General features: G+C 34.5%; 1 protein-coding gene across 1 annotated transcript; it reads right to left on the bottom strand.

The window, feature by feature from the left end:
- Positions 1–407: 407 nt before the first annotated feature.
- Positions 408–15,464, bottom strand: LOC144958796 (beta-1,4-galactosyltransferase 4-like). Its single transcript, XM_078890999.1, has 10 exons — positions 15,292–15,464; positions 13,381–13,456; positions 12,236–12,483; positions 10,595–10,733; positions 9,856–9,949; positions 9,242–9,429; positions 7,888–8,010; positions 5,410–5,505; positions 3,260–3,451; positions 408–1,342 (listed from the first exon to the last, which is right to left on the bottom strand). Exons 3-10 carry the CDS (start codon positions 12,444–12,446, stop codon positions 1,318–1,320), a joined length of 1,068 nt encoding a protein of 355 aa, XP_078747125.1. The 5' UTR covers positions 12,447–12,483; positions 13,381–13,456; positions 15,292–15,464; the 3' UTR covers positions 408–1,317.
- Positions 15,465–16,039: the final 575 nt, after the last annotated feature.

The raw sequence follows: 16,039 nt of genomic DNA, 5'->3' as shown, positions 1-16,039 counted from the left end.
AATCAAATTACACTTTTATGCTTTTTTGTTCCACATTAAGCCTTTTTGGGATCATCAAGGTCATGTGGGGGAAAATGTAAGAAAGCTGGATTTTGATCATCCACTTCCAGCTATGTTTCAATTGAAAAAAATTACAAAATTTACTGACAATGGTCTTGGGGCATAAATAAGAAAGAGATTTTAAAAAATATAAAATTATGAAATCATCAGTTCCTAGTATCTTTTTAGATAATGTTAAGAAATGTTTATTTTAATGATAAATCAATGATGGTTCTAAGCAACTTAGAATTTTCTTTTTTACATAAACACAAAAAAGTAAAAAAAAAAAAGAAAGAAAGAAAAATATCATTGCTGTGCATGGTTGACAACAAATGTTTAACTTTTAGATTAATTGCTCTGGGTTTGGGTTTTTGTTTTGTTTTTTTGTTGTTTTTTATTTTTTTTTTTGGGGGGGGGGTGTGTTTTTGATTCAATACAAAATTTGTAGCATTAATAAACATTCCCTTGTCATGTCATGTTCCATATGATTTTCTCTTGAGCCTCGATTCAGAAAAAAAATTTGTTTTCTTTTTTTCTCTATTGAAAAAAATAAAGGAGAGGATCTAGTGGTGTTGCGTTTTGTCTTGTGTTTTTATTTTAGATGTTTAGAAACCACAGAGCAAATATGGAAACAAATACAAAATTTCAAGTTTATTCACCATCATTATTCGAATTTCAGTTTTTATACTTGCCTTCCATGTAAATAGTAATAAAGAAAAAGCTGAAAATCAATTACATCTCACAACCTGTAGTATATCTGAAATCCACACGTGTAAACCAATCCCAGTCACACATGAATTTTTTTTTTTAAAAGAGGCGCTAAAAAAATAATAAAACAATAACAATAATTCTATTGACTACAGAAATAATGATGATAATGATTTGAGTACATCAAGCTTTCACAAAATGAGACACTACTTACAAAAATTGATTAAATTATAGCATTTTTTTTATCGTTGTCAGAATCATCTATCATTGAATGCATACATCCAATGATGACTTGTAAAAATCTTTGCATGTGAATTCTGATCACATGAAAAGACACTTAAAACAACAAAAGACAACAAAACATAGAAAACAAACAAGTAGTAAGAAAATGTGTGTACAAGTCAAACTAAATATCGCCTGCCAAGGGTTTAAACCAACAAGATGTGGCTGTAAATTTTGATTAAGAAATAATGAAAGACGTCTTCCACTGTTCCCATCATGATCACGTCTGCTGATCTCTGATCCTTGAGTACTAAAAAGTATTTTGTTGCTCTATGCTCTCACTGTTGGCTATGGATAGTAGTATTTTAAAAACCTGTCGGGGGAAGAGAAGAGAGAAAAACATTGACATGGTTTGGACTTATTCCTCAACAATAATCAATTCTGTATTGGTCAACTATAAGTGTTATGTGTACCTGGCATAAGGAAGTGACAGATATCTTAAGAGTGCTACTACAAAAATAAATAAATAAAATAAAATAAATAAAATTCCCTTTATTCATCCCCAAGGGGAAATTTGTCTTTAGGGTTCATTCCAAGGGAAGACTGGAATAACCCAGGCGTCAGCCGCAGAGCAGCGCCGCAAAGTGAGCTAGGGCGAGGTGACTGGCTCAAGGCCACACAACGCAGCGGCGGGTGATTGAACTCGGTACCTTTTGGGTAGGAAGCAAAGACTGAGCCACGGTGCCCACACCAAACAGGCGGACTGTTATGTATGAAATAGAAATTTGTTTCCATATGGCCTACTGGGATATATAACAAGGATTCTGAAGCATTTTTTAACATGCAGTGCAACACACGTTTGTTGAACACGCATTCGACAAATTCACGGGTTAAACGAACAACAAAGGACAAAATTCCCAAATTATATCCTTCATTGTAATAGTTCATTTTTCATTGAATCCAAAAACAGTTTCACAATTCCAACAAACTACACTGAGACAACTTTGACCTCTCCCACCCCCCTCCCCCTTCAAAAATACCCAAAAAAAGAGATCATTGGTAAGTACAGAAAGATGAAAACTGAAAACTAATCTAGGCTAATGAACTGGGTGAACTTTATTGGAAAAAAAAAATTATCAATGGGGTGGGGGGGGGGGGGGGGGGGGGGGGGTCAGAAAGAAAGAAAGTAAGAAAGATAGAGAAAGGGAGATGGAGACACTACAAACAATAATAATATTATTATTATTATTATCACTTTATCTATTAATTTTTTAATTTTTTTTTTAAATAAGGAATTCGCATCTCTGCTCCTATATTTAATCTTGATCAGCACCAAATTGTACTGTAACAAAATACTCCTTTTTTTATTCATTGCCAACTTGACTACAAGCCTTCCACTTAATCTAGGAGAATTTCAAAGCTAAGATTACTCTATTTTGATTTTATTTTAGACTAATATATATCTTAGTTTTCTTATTTAACTGTGAGGTCAACCTAGTTTTGTTTTTCGTTTTATATTTTACATCTTTCCTTTATTTTAAATATAACTTTGAAACGAATCCTTCCTCTCCCGTTCTTCCACTTTCTCTCTCCCGTTCTCCCACTCTCTCTCTCTCTCTCCCGTTCTCCCACTTTCTCTCTCTCTCTCTCTCTCTCTCTCTCTCTCTCTCTCTCTCTCTCTCTCTCTCTCTCTCTCTCTCCTCTCTCTCTCTGTCTCTCTCTATCTATCTCTGTCTGTCTCTCTCCATACCTGTCTACTTGAACATTTCAAAATCAGTAGCCAACACAAAATTCATTAGTAATAAATGGGACAATTTTAGTAATACTCCACCAATTAACAACAACAACAAAAAATACTGCGTATCTACAACCTTCTATACGTAAAATAAATGTTGACCTCCAACGTTACGAGCTGGCAATCGACTAAGCTATCATGGGCGTGAACTGAGTAGTAGACTTTATAACTTTAAAGGAACATTATTTTTCTTTCTTTAATAACTGCGGGAACTTAAAAGAAAAATTTTTTTTTTTTTTTTTCTCTCTAATACTACGACCAAATTTTTGTGAAATCAAAATCTGTAATATTTCTTCCATTTCCGTATGTCCGAAATTGTGACCTAATTTCCGTAACAAACGATCCGTAAAAGTAGGCAGGTATGTCTCTCTAGCTTTCTTACTTTCTGAACCCCCCCCCAAAATCGATCCTTGTTTTTTTTTTTGCACTGTAATGAAACTATGGAAATGTGATACATGAAATCAAAGGGGTATAACTGTCTAAAGATCAACTTACCACCAAACAGAAACATCTTGTGAGTGGTCACCCATATAAATGTCCATACTCCGTGGAGGTTTCCCTATATCAACCACAACTCTTGTGTACAGTTTCTCATTATACTGGTTTTTCAACGTGTAATTCACTCCTTTTGGATCATTCAATCCATCCTTTGGCCAGCGCGTCCGCCAACCCAAAAACATTTCATTACTGAAATTGAAATGAAAATAAAACAAACATGTGATCAGAAGGAAAAAAGAAAAAGTGAGCATCTTTTTAAACTGTACAGATGGCATAATTTACACCCAAGATACAATTCATTCTATAAAGATTTACACGGTTGTTTACTTAAAAATTAACATTTTCCAAATTTGTCTGACACCTGATTTCCAAGCAATGTTAAGGTTGTTTCTTAAAATCTGAAGGAAATAATATTTAAAAACTAAAGTAAAGGCAATTAATATACGTTTAAACAATTTCCTTTACAAAAAAGTGAATTAATGACCACAAATTCTTGTATTTCAATGTCCCTCCAGGAAAATGCCATTTTCCTCCAAAATTACACCCCAAAAATGCAGCAAAAGTGGGAAATTATGCCACAAACTATGCCAGAAACGACTAATTATGCGGTCAAATAATGTGGAGATTTGTTGTGCTGCTGATGCAACTTGTACATTTACAAGCAAACAATATACAAATTTAAAATAAAGAAAAAGAAGAAAAAAAAGACTACAGTGGAGATCTCAAATCAAAACATTGAAAGCCACTAAAAATTGAGGCAATCGACATCTGAATACAAAAAAAAAAGAAAAAAATGCATATGAAGTTATGCAACAATTTTTATTATTAGCATTAATGATAAATACTGTTAGGTATCATTAACATTACCATTCATATAAGATTTGTAAAGAAACCTAATTTAATTTTTAAATAAAATAAAAATCAATTCCTGTTAACCCTATAATATGATCAGGCCTACCTTTGTATGAAAAAAGTATTGTTTTCTAACAAAATAATAAAAATGAAAATTTTCTTCACTTTACGATAAAGAGAACAAACCAAATAAGTTTAACTCAATGTTCTTATTTTTTCTAAACTTTTAATAATATTTCAGAATACAATACTACCAAGCCAAGCATAATATTGTCACGTTCTACTCTTCTGACGTGTTTCAGCATAAAGCAGCTTTATAAATAAGTTGATTTCGTCACTAAAACCACCCCTATTTCATACTGTATGTTATTCTATAAAAACCCTTGATTGATTAATTATGCTACAAATAGGGAAAACAGCAGAATTATACCCTTAAACCCCATAATTTCAGTCCTAGGGGTGACTTTCCACCCCTGGCCTATGTCTTTGTTTTACAAAGCGGCCAATTTGTAGCGCAGACACTTCAAATTTGGCGACTTTTCTTAGCTTGTTATTCACAAAAGAAATCTGAATGATAAAAGTGCTGGTTGGATCGTAACGAATGTGACGATTTTCCAATGGGTGGTAAGGAGAGGGTGAAGAAGAAGTTGACTTTAAGAGTGTTGACTATGTGTATTTGGAGTAGGACTGGATTAACAATTCTGTTTTGTTTGTTTTTAAGGGTTTTACGGCACTTGCAACACAATAAGGTCATATCAGCGCCAGTAAAAAGGAAGAAAATGGGATAGTTAAAAGGTCTAGAATTACAATTAAAGCATCCAAGAATAAGGCAGACAAAGGGGAATTGGTTCAAATAGGAACAGATGTAGATTCCAAGAGCACGCCATCAATGTACTCAGTTTGAGATCACCTAAAAGTCTCATCCAGACACAAGCACAGGTCCCCACTAAGAGGAATACACTCAAATGTTTACAAATCATATAAAATACATAAAAACAAAACATAACACAAGGATTTACAAGGAAAAAAATATCATCCCCCAAATCTAACTATACATTTGACTGTTTCCCTCCCAGCCAGGGTATCCGGTCAGGGCCAGGACAAAACCAAGTAATCTCATTCCAAGACAAAGACAGAAAGCATGTTGGAAAACATACATAGGGGGATAGAAGACACAGTATGTACCTCCCTGCCCACTATGGGAGGTCAGAAACCCCACCCAGATTAACTAATAATTCTCATAACAGATTGGAGAATTAAACAAAATATTTTAAAGTGTTTAGCTAAATCCTTACCCGTGTTCTGATCTAGTTTGCTTGGCGTGCCTAACCATCTTAAATCTTCCAATGTGTTCTGGTGGCCTCGTCAGCAACAAACCGGATTCTTGTATTCTGATGAGAGAGAAACAATTAAATATTTCCATGTCATGTTTAGATACCTCATTTATAATTTACACCCTGAAGTAAATAAAAATAAATTTTGGTATAGGGAGCACGATGATAAGACATTGTACTTCCAACTGGAAGACCAAGATTTGAGCTCTGTTGTCACGCCTTCTTGGTTACTTGAATCGAGAAAGTTAGTTCTTAATGCTCGATTTGCAACACTGTATTGCAGCTGATGTCTGGATAAACTTGGGTCTTCTCTTGAGATTGGCCCTAACGAAAAGTGTGTAAAAACGTTTTTATGTCAGGGTGATTTAGATTTTAAAAATTTACTTTATAGCAAGAATAATTTTAAAATTGGAGACTTGGCTAAGACCATATATGTTATTGAGCTGAGAAAGTGTGTATGAAACAATGCTAGACAAAGTGAGAAAGAAAAATACAAGAAAAAAAACAACCTTTGTCGAGGCAGGCTAACTTTTTGGGATGGTTTTCTTCTTGTATTTTTCTTTCTTACTTTGTCTGACACTGTCTCACAACAGTTTTTCAGATCTTTCTCTCACAACAGTGCCTGCTCCCTAATTTGTCACTTTTATATTTTATTTAGGATAATGAATATAGTTTCAAAAGGTAAGAGAAACTACAAGATGTGACAGTGCATGACATAACCAGTCGGGAGGTGAAAATTTTGGATTTGCATTTTTTTTTTTTTTCGTTTTCTGAAAGAATATGCTCCCCAAAGCATTTTAATCTTTATTTGAAGTAAATCGGGTGATTTTCATGAAGTTATGGTCGGATGTATTGGAAAGGTAGACAGCAACTTTTCTCAAATTTAAAACTTTTTCAACTTGACTAGCTGTAACAAATATTTAGAAGTGAAATTAAGATTTTATATTTCCCAAAGATGTACAAAAAGGGTTGATTTAATCATTTATCCTAACTAAACTTGGCAATATCTCAGTTCAAACCTTTTCACCATCCGACTGATTATGTCATTCACTGTAACAAATGTCTATTTCTGATCATTTAAATTTAAAATTCAGTGTTTGGCATGTCCTTCAAACCGACATGATGCCAGTTTGAGGCATTGGGACACAAAGTTCCTCTCAGGATGAATAAAGAGAAATCATTACTATATATATCATAATATATATAATTGCAGTTGTTCAATGGAATTTTTCATTAGGAAACATATTTTTAAGAGTTAGCAGAACAATCCTGAAAAAGTAAGAGGGATGAAGATCATCCCTATATTGTGATAATAATTCAATATCACAGACATGGGGGTCCCGATAGCTCAGTTGGTAAAGCACTCGCGTCACAATCAAAGGGACTAAGATCGATCCCGGGTGCAGTCGCGATTTTTATTCTGACTCCCCTGTGTCACCCAGCAGTGATTGGGTAGCTGGGTCTGTTAGATCTGGCAGAAGGTTCTTTGTGATAGACTAGAGTCCTATCCAAAGGGTAGCAAGCAATTGCTATTGTCCGTTTCACGCTATAGAAAAAAACGGGATAAACTCTGGCTCCATGGGCCTGATGGCTCTGAAGAACTTTTTTTTCCATAGACATGAATGAACAACTCCACCTTCCATCCCTTTCACCCTAAAACTTCTCAAGCCATTATTGAAGCACCTTAACTTTAGCCATATGATCTAACAATGTTTCCAAACCATAAAGCGCTTAGAGTCTGGTGTCTCAGAGTTATAGCGCTATATAAGTTTACAGCATTATTATTATTATAAAGAAAAAGGGAACAGTTCTGGAGAAGCATCAGGTCCAATGAGATTAGGCTTATCTTCATCTCTTGGACATCTGTCCGATGTCATAAAAATGGGAGTTTTGTCAAATCTCATGCTTGATTTGGGGTCTAGCGTCTGGCACAGGCTCATGTGGGCTGTACCAAGGACAAGTGGGTGGCATCCTATTATGTCCTATGTTCACTTTCTCTAACTTTTCTTTTATATGTACAATCCAAATTTAGTTCAGCACGCAATGCCAATGTTTCTTGACAACATATTCAATCTTTAAAAATGAATAGTTAAATAAGCAAGGTATAATATAGTACAGAATTGCTCTGAAGAAACATTTGGAAAATCCTTTCATAACTTAAGGTAGCTCACTTGTCCAGCGTGGCTCATCGGTACGGTCTTTGCTTCGTACCCAAAAGGTACCAAGTTCGATCACCCGCCACTGCGCTGTGTGGCCTTGAGCAAGTCACTTCACCTAAAGTTCAAATTGCGGAGCTGCACTGCGGCTGATGCCTGAAGTTATTCCAGTCTTCCCTTGGAATAGACCCCAGAGAAAAAATTTCCCCTGTGGGATGAATACCACATAAAGAAAAGATTTGGATTCAAAGTCAGAGACATTATACTTTGTATAAACTGTTACCTGGCTGAAAAGTCATCGTCCTCGTTCCCCCATCCCCAGTAGGAATTGGAGTAACCATTGATTCGTTTAAAGTTGTGTTTGTTCATCGCAACCACTCCACCCGCATAATTGTAATACATTACACTGCAAAAGGACAAATAATGAAATAATAATAATAATAATAATATTAATAATAACAACATTAATAATAATAATAATAATAATGATACTAATAACAATAATAATAAGTAAGAAGAATATAATAATAATAATAATAATAATAATAATAATAATAACAATAATAATAATAATAATAATAATAATAATAATAATAGTAATAATATAAACAAAAATGATAGCCTCAATGATATAATAAAGGAAAACCACTCCTAATGTGTTAACATTGAAGGCTCTTTTCTTAGTATGAACTATAGCTATATCTGTGTGATTGTGACATGAAATATAAAAATCTGTTCCATATGGCCTGCTTGGGGAGGGGGGGGGGGGGGGGGAGGAAGGGAGGTAAATGAAGCCTTGTGAAGTCCAGTGAACAGAGTGAAATCATTATTCTGTGGTTCTAAACGAAAATTGAATTGGCAGTCTATTTTGTGAAAATTCATATTTTACTAATATTCTTCAATGGAATAGAATGACAATGGATCTTATAAACAAAAATAATTTAGTAAGTTTTACTTACATGGACTTCGAAAACAATTCGAATTTCAGCCCCTGATTCACTCTTGACATATTTACAGATTGAGATAGAAGGTCGCAATAAAATTCTAATCCTTCATTTCGAAAATGTATTTAATCATTTTAAGGGGACCTGCTTGCTCATTTGGAAAAAAAACTTTTTTGAAAGGAAAAGGGATGGTAGCAGTTCCAGGTGTAATCCATGTTTCTTCTCACCTCTTGAACTTTCTTTATTTTTTATTTTTTGGCACAATAATCACTAAATGTTCTCATGTACTTTAAACTGGGTGCCAAGCTAACATCAACACTGAACACGTAACACAAGATATGACACCTTTAAGGCGCTATTCCAATTTTTTTTTTCCAACAGAGGCAATGCCAGGCATTCATTCCACACCTGAGTGCTAGGAGGAAACATGTGTAGAGAGCCTTTCCCAATCCCAAGGACTCAACTTTGCTCAGCCCACCGTGGGACCAACAAGTCAGAGGATGGAGACCACATGACCACTCTGTCCAGACAGCAGTGATTGGGTAGCTGGGTTTGTAAAATCAGGCATCATATTCAAAAGAATGAGAGCAACTGTTCATTATCCACTTCAATCGACAGACAACAGAATGAACCCAGGTTCCATTGGCTCTATGGCCCTGAAGATCTACTACCTTTTTTTCTTATCAAGCTTACTGATATCTCATTTCGTCAATGGCCGATGCCAAATGACGGGCATATTCATCACACAGGTAGAGATTTCTGTCATCCTCAGGGAGCAAGTCGACATCCTGGAATATCATACAGTCAAAGTTGCTGATGCGTAGAGCTTCCAAATATCCAACATTCATCAACTTGCCTCGGTTGAACTTATCAGTACCAGCCTGTGATTGGAATATTGTATAAATGCTAACTATTAGTATGTAGATATATTATTTACTGTAGAATAAACGATTTTACCCTTGAATGCAACAGCAGCAAAGGCTTTTCCTCTGCAAGTCCTAAAAATCTGAAATTTGCGTATAGAAGTTTTTTTTTAATATATTTTTTAAATGATGTACTTACACCTATTTAGAAAGCATTCAGAAATTATTGTTTTGTTTCGATCCTACAACGCCAGCCTCTCATCTCACATTCAATATTTAAAGACTTATTCATCAAGTTTTCTTCACAAAGGGGAAACTCAAATCACCCACATCACTTGTCTTTGTCACTTAAATTGAAGCTTCTATTCTATTTTGTTCTTAGATATTTATGGCCAAAATGTAAAAGGAAGTAGTGACAGTGTACAGCAAATGTATTCATTTCACCTGCTCAACCACAATGACTCGGTAGTCAATCTTTTGTTTCTGTAACATCGGGTGCAGACGTCTCAACAAGATGTGCAGGTGATGTAGTCTATCCCTGAAACAATACAGATAAATAAATTTTAAAATGACCCATCACCTGAAACCTTTATTGAATTGTCACTGATGCATGGGTTATTGCAATTGTCACTTATAATAAACGATAAGAAAAAAAATTTCTTGGAGAAGAATAACGTGAAACATGTCTTTTAGTCTAATTTTAGTTTTATATCGCACATTTCCATGATTTCATTGTGCCCTATGTGCTTACAATTACAATGCTTCGTATTCATATATTCCCCAAGCTAGCCGTATCAGACCAAACAGTCCATCCTGTTTGTAGCTCAGCAGCATGGTGTTTCTTCTTTTGATTAATTCAGCAATTTTGAGAATGGCCAGTGACTGGATAGGTAACAATAATTACTAAACTCTGGCCCTTGTACTGTGTCCTTGGGTAAGACAATTTACATACATTATCCAAGATGCCATGTCTCTTCCTACATATCATATTACTGTTGTTTTGGAACCCCCTATAAAGTGCTTTGAGCACATTTATTGGATATAGCACTATATCAAAGTTAAAGTGAAAAAAAATTAATTGTTTACATTTTGTAATAAATAAATCTTACCAATACTAGGCACAGGATTTTTTACTGGAAAAAAAAAGAGAGAAAAAAAAAGACAAAGTTCTCAAATGATGTACCTGTAAGGGATGATAATAGCGACACGTTGCCAAGATTTACAGTCCTTGGGCTTCCACATACCACCATTCTCTATTTGTGGGTTATCTGCTACAATACTCTCCTCTGACGGGTCTCCAAAAATGTCAACATTGGCATCTCCTGCAATACAACCATCATATAGTTTAATGGTAATAGCCATGAATTGAAAAGTTGGTCAACTGTCATTTAAGCAGCTCACAACAAATAATTAAAGCACTTAATAAAAACTAATAAACAAAAAATGAATATAACAATAACAGCTTAAAAAAAAAAAAAAGAACAAAATACCAATTATAGAACGTTTTGGGCTCAAAACACTTCTTCAACCAATAGCAAAAACAATAAAAACATAAATACACCACTTGAAAACCAGTATAGATGCCTGTCTAGTAATTGGTTGAGGAAGAGTTTTGAGCTCGTCACATTCCGTGTTTGGTAATTTGTTCTTATTTGAAGCTGTTATATTCATTTTCGTTTTATTACTTTTTACAGTTCACAGCTTATAGAAGCTTTGTATCACTGTAGCACTTCATAGCAGCCCGATGTGCAAAGGACAGACTAAGGTCTAAGATAAACTGTCATTTCATTGGCATTTAAATAAAATGGGGAAAAAAAACATTATATGTAAAATGAAACAATAGCAACAAAAAAAAATTATTAAAAAATGACTTCATTGTCATGAAGTTTTTGAACAATATTGAGACTTTTAAATGCACTGCAGACTTTTACTACCAGGACCGTACCATAGTATGTGAAATATCTAACAGCTCACAACTTTGGTGACAACATTACTGGGAATTTAGGGAGGGAGGGGGGGGGGGAATACCCTGATACAAAGAGTGGACAGGATCACTGCCAGAAGGGACACATGATTCTAATTTTGTTTTCGTAAAAAGGAAGAAATAATGACAGGCCAATGATTATGATTTCTTGGGACTTATCACGCAACTACAATACTAGTAGAAGTCAATGACACACTTCTGTACAGTGGGGGGGGGGGGGGGGGGGGGGGATACCCTGATACAAAGATTGGACAGGATCACTGCCAGAAGGGACACATGATTCTAATCTTGTATTCGTAAAAAGGAAGAAATAATGAAGGGCCAATGATGATGATTGCTTGGGACTTATTACACAACTACAATACTCGTAGAAGACAATGACACACTTCCGTACAGTATTGTAAAATTGTATTGAATGAACACACAAATAGAGTACTTGCTAGCTTCTAGTACGCCAAATTCCAGCATGCTCTGCAATACAACAAGCTGAAGCTGGGTGACCGTATTTGATCCATATAATAAGTTGTTGCCTCTCATGAACATCAGATTTAAGTGCACCCAGATTCTAGCACGCTTTTTGGCTTCTCTCAAAAGCATGCTAGAATCTTCTTTCGTTCTTCTTTAGGTAATTTGCTCACTGACAATTTTAGTGACTCCTGAAATTAGATGTTTGATAGATAATCTATCAAAGGTCTAATTTCAGGAGTCACTAAAATTGTCAGTGAGCAAATTACCCAAAGAAGAACGAAAGAAGAAAGTAAGACACCCAACCCCGTGGTAAGAGTGTTATGCCAAACAATTTGACCACCATACCATTTGTTCATTAATTTAAAAATTTACCTAAACTGTCATAATCCAGCTGACACCTCCCATGTTCTGAGTGGTCAAGACGAGACATCTCAATAAGTGTGTTTGGCATTGTAACAATGCAGTGACTTCTGTAGTTGAACAGAGCAAATCCCAACAAGGAAAAGTAAGTAAGCCATAATGCCTGCTTCCCAAAACGCTTGAGACGGGCAATTCTTGACCTTAAGATAAATCGCAGTCTCATCTTTGGAAAGGGATTCGTCAACAACAGTGAGACAGGTCTGCAAAAAGGAGGGGAAAAAAAAAGTTTACATACACAAAAAAAAAAAAAGATTAAGTAGAACAAATGAAAAAAATATTTATGAAAAAGCATTATTATCATCTCGAGATAAAGCAATACAATGTTTTGTTGTTGGGGTTATTATGAATCTATTCCATTTCTAATTTTTGTTTTTGGAGAAGGTGGGGTTAAATTTTTTGCCCGTATTTTCACATATGTTCCCAGGCTCCAGGCAGTTCAATATCATTATAGCACCGTATGTATTGATGGAGAAATCCACTATCAAAGAATTGATCTTTTATCAGGAAAATAGCTCAAACTGATCCAAGGAAAGTATTCACTTCACTTTATGTTAAATGGTACGAATTGTCTCAAAATTGTATCAATCTGAATTAATTGAATATTTAAAATTTTAAGCTGAACTTTAAAAATTTGAGTCAAAAATAAAATGTTCATAATCAAGAGTGAATATATTTCTTGAAGTTCAAAATATTCTGTATTTCCCGGAGTTTTTCTTATTATAATTCTTATTTTATACTCAAACCTCTTCATATTGTTCATTCGGACACAATTCCAGCTGGATGCAGTGAGTTACACTTAAAGTTAAATCTTTAAAAAAACATCAGCTTGATAAAACAATAAGTTCAAATTGTTCTATTCTATCTGGAATTGATGTTTTTAATATTTAATAGATTCAAAGACCTCTTTAAATCGAGGTTTAATGAGTTAGATTACTTTATGAAAATTGTTTGACCTCTCCCGTAATTGTATCAAGTTGGTGAGAAGTAATTGTGAAGGCCGGCAAGGAAGCACCTAACTATATCCTGCCATTTCCATTCTATATTGAGCTAAGCAATCCTAGAAATAAAATATTGATGATTAAGAACTGTCTGATTACCTCTTGCAATGACTTTGATATCTCGCATCAAATTGATGAGATTTGAAGAAATTTAGAAGTCAGACAACACCATCACCTGAAACATAAATGACACTGATCAATTTTTTAATAAAATAATACGGCTCTTTTTATGTTTCCATTACATCATTATCTAATACTTTTCAATCGTCCGGAACCAAAGTACTTTGCTATTATATTATAGATCAAAAAATTATCAATTCAACTTAATTAACTCAGCCCAAATCTGAGTTTAAACTTTTATTTATAAATGCCAGATGAAAAGCGCATGTTATGAAGCTTTTACTATCTGAATTTACTGAGGCACAAGAGTCAAAATTGAGCTTAGTGAATCACCAAATGATAACCTCCTGATGTGTTGACTATCAGATGAAACAGGAATAGAACATAAATGTCAGTGGCTGGCTCCAGGTCCATACAGTCGCCACTCAGGAAAGACCCGTGATCAAACATCAAATTTCATGGGTTATATATAATACATAGATATTTATTAAACAATAATATACATTATAAGATCAAATATACATAGAAACATGATACAATTACAATACATAGTAAGTTATAGTCATAGGCGTAGAAGTAGACCTTCATAAATGTCCACCTATTCAATTCAAAATTGTGTTTTGTTTTTCCCGTTACTGATACTAGATATAACTATTATTGGTTAATTAAAGTTAAAAGGCACTCGGTCTTATTTTTTCTTATTCTTAGGTTTAGTAGTTAAAAGAATACTTGAGTTGTTTCTCTCAGCATGAGCTTACACGGAATGCTGTGATTATCCCCAGACACCTGTCTGGGGATAATGAAAATTCGTTATCCCCAGACACCTGTCTGGGGATAACCAAATTTCGTTATCCCCAGACACATATTTGAAACTCTGCTCTTTTAAACAATTATCCACATTCCAGAATATGGAATGTTTCCGAATGCACATAGAAATAAGGAAAGTTAATAAAATATCTATAAAAACATAAAATTAACCAACATTAAATCAGTTGTTACTACATATATACACAATATGCGTCGACTTCGAAGTGGGTGTCATGGCTAAATGGTTTAGTCATCTGCCCTGGAAGTTTTACCGTTGTGGGTTCGAATCCTGGTTCCGACACTTTTTTTTTTTAAATTTCGTCTTCTTTTTACAGAACGTTGCAAGGGATAAATGTCCCATCCATCCTCCCCCCACATCTTTTTTTTTTTTTGTGCGAGTCTATTCTTTTCTCCTTTTTGTTTGGCCTTTTGTTCCGTTTCTGAGCATGAATTTCTTAAAATTGTTTTTAATTTATAAAAAAAATATTGTTTGTTTTTTTCTCCTCTATCTGACCATTTGTCGCTCTCACAATATTTCTGTTTGTTTGCTTTTTAATTATTTATAATTTATCGTTTTTAGACACTTTTTGAGATCGGATTGGGGACGAATATGACAATTTGCTAGAGAGAGAGAGAGAAAGAGAGAGAGAGAGTTTGAAAAAAAAAAAGAAGTGGGGGGAGGGTGGATGGGACATTTCTGGTAAAACTTCCAGGGCAGACGACTAAACCATTCGGCCATGACACCCACTTCGAAGTCGACGCATATTGTGTATATGTAGTAACAACTGATTTAATGTTGGTTAATTTTATGTTTTTATAGATATTTAGATATTTTATTAACTTTCCTTATTTCTATGTGCATTTGGAAACATTCCATAGTCTGGAATGTGGATAATTGTTTAAAAGAGCGGAGTTTCAAATATCTGTCTGGGAATAACGAAAGTTGGTTATCCCCAGACAGGTGTATGGGGATAATGACAGTGACAGCCTACACGGAAGGCCTACCCAAATTGAAAAAACAGCGGCCGTCGCCCAAGACAAGTTTTAGTCTGTTTTTAACTTTCTACACTAACCCATCTCTACCTTGTCATCAGAGTGATCAAAATATCTGTTCAACAGCTAAATCACATCCGTTCAAATGTATATATAACAATCAGATTATCAGTGGGCGATTCACAAATTCGTGATTCCGTGTGGAAGTATTTGCGTATTCGTCATAAAGATATCTTGGAAATGAAAGTAGTTGACTTGGAAACAGGAAGTCATCGTCCTTAATTTGAATGGGTGAATAATGTAAAAAGGATGATATTTTCGCATAGAATTCCTTGTATTTTCGCCATTTCGTTGTCAAACGGTGAAAAAGTGTATCAAACTTATATTATTTTGAATTAGATAGAGTGTATTAAAAATCAATCAAGAACTTCAAATTTTAAAGTTCTTGATTGATTTTTTTTTATTTTTTTTAATTTTATTTGAGGGGGGGGGGGGGGGGGGGGGGGTCACGTGTTTGATAACTTTGAGATGATCAAAAAAATAAAAAGAGTTTTGATCATAGAATTAAAATAAGCATAATATTATGATTATGATTTAGTTCAGTTTATTCATCACCCCTCGCCACCTCAAACCGAATCGTTTAACTTTATTTTCTCTCTATTATAGACAAGCTTAGCTGTCCGTTCAATGAACGATGCCCGTTTAAACGTGATGATAAGTGATAAGTCGATCAACTTAAAATTTCTGATTCAAGTTTTGAATAACATTTGAACTCAATTCCATTGTCTTAATATACAATATTATATTTTTCGACTCTACAGAGATTTTTATTTGGGCA

This window comes from Berghia stephanieae, chromosome 13 (genome assembly GCF_034508935.2).
Source record: "Berghia stephanieae isolate SIO BIC M18660-M18661 chromosome 13, UCSD_Bste_1.3, whole genome shotgun sequence".
Taxonomy (NCBI): domain Eukaryota; kingdom Metazoa; phylum Mollusca; class Gastropoda; order Nudibranchia; family Aeolidiidae; genus Berghia; species Berghia stephanieae.
Note: the sequence above shows the minus strand (reverse complement) of the source record. Positions and strands in the feature narration are given on the sequence as shown.

Coding starts and splice junctions, on each gene's coding strand:
- LOC144958796 (XM_078890999.1), bottom strand. CDS start 12,446: ATGAGACTGCGATTTATCTTAAGGTCAAGAATTGCCCGTCTCAAGCGT. Junction 10,734..12,235: donor GCTGGATTATGACAGTTTAG/GTAAATTTTTAA, acceptor GTTGTATTGCAG/GAGATGCCAATGTTGACATT. Junction 9,430..9,855: donor GAGTCATTGTGGTTGAGCAG/GTGAAATGAATA, acceptor TTCCAATCACAG/GCTGGTACTGATAAGTTCAA.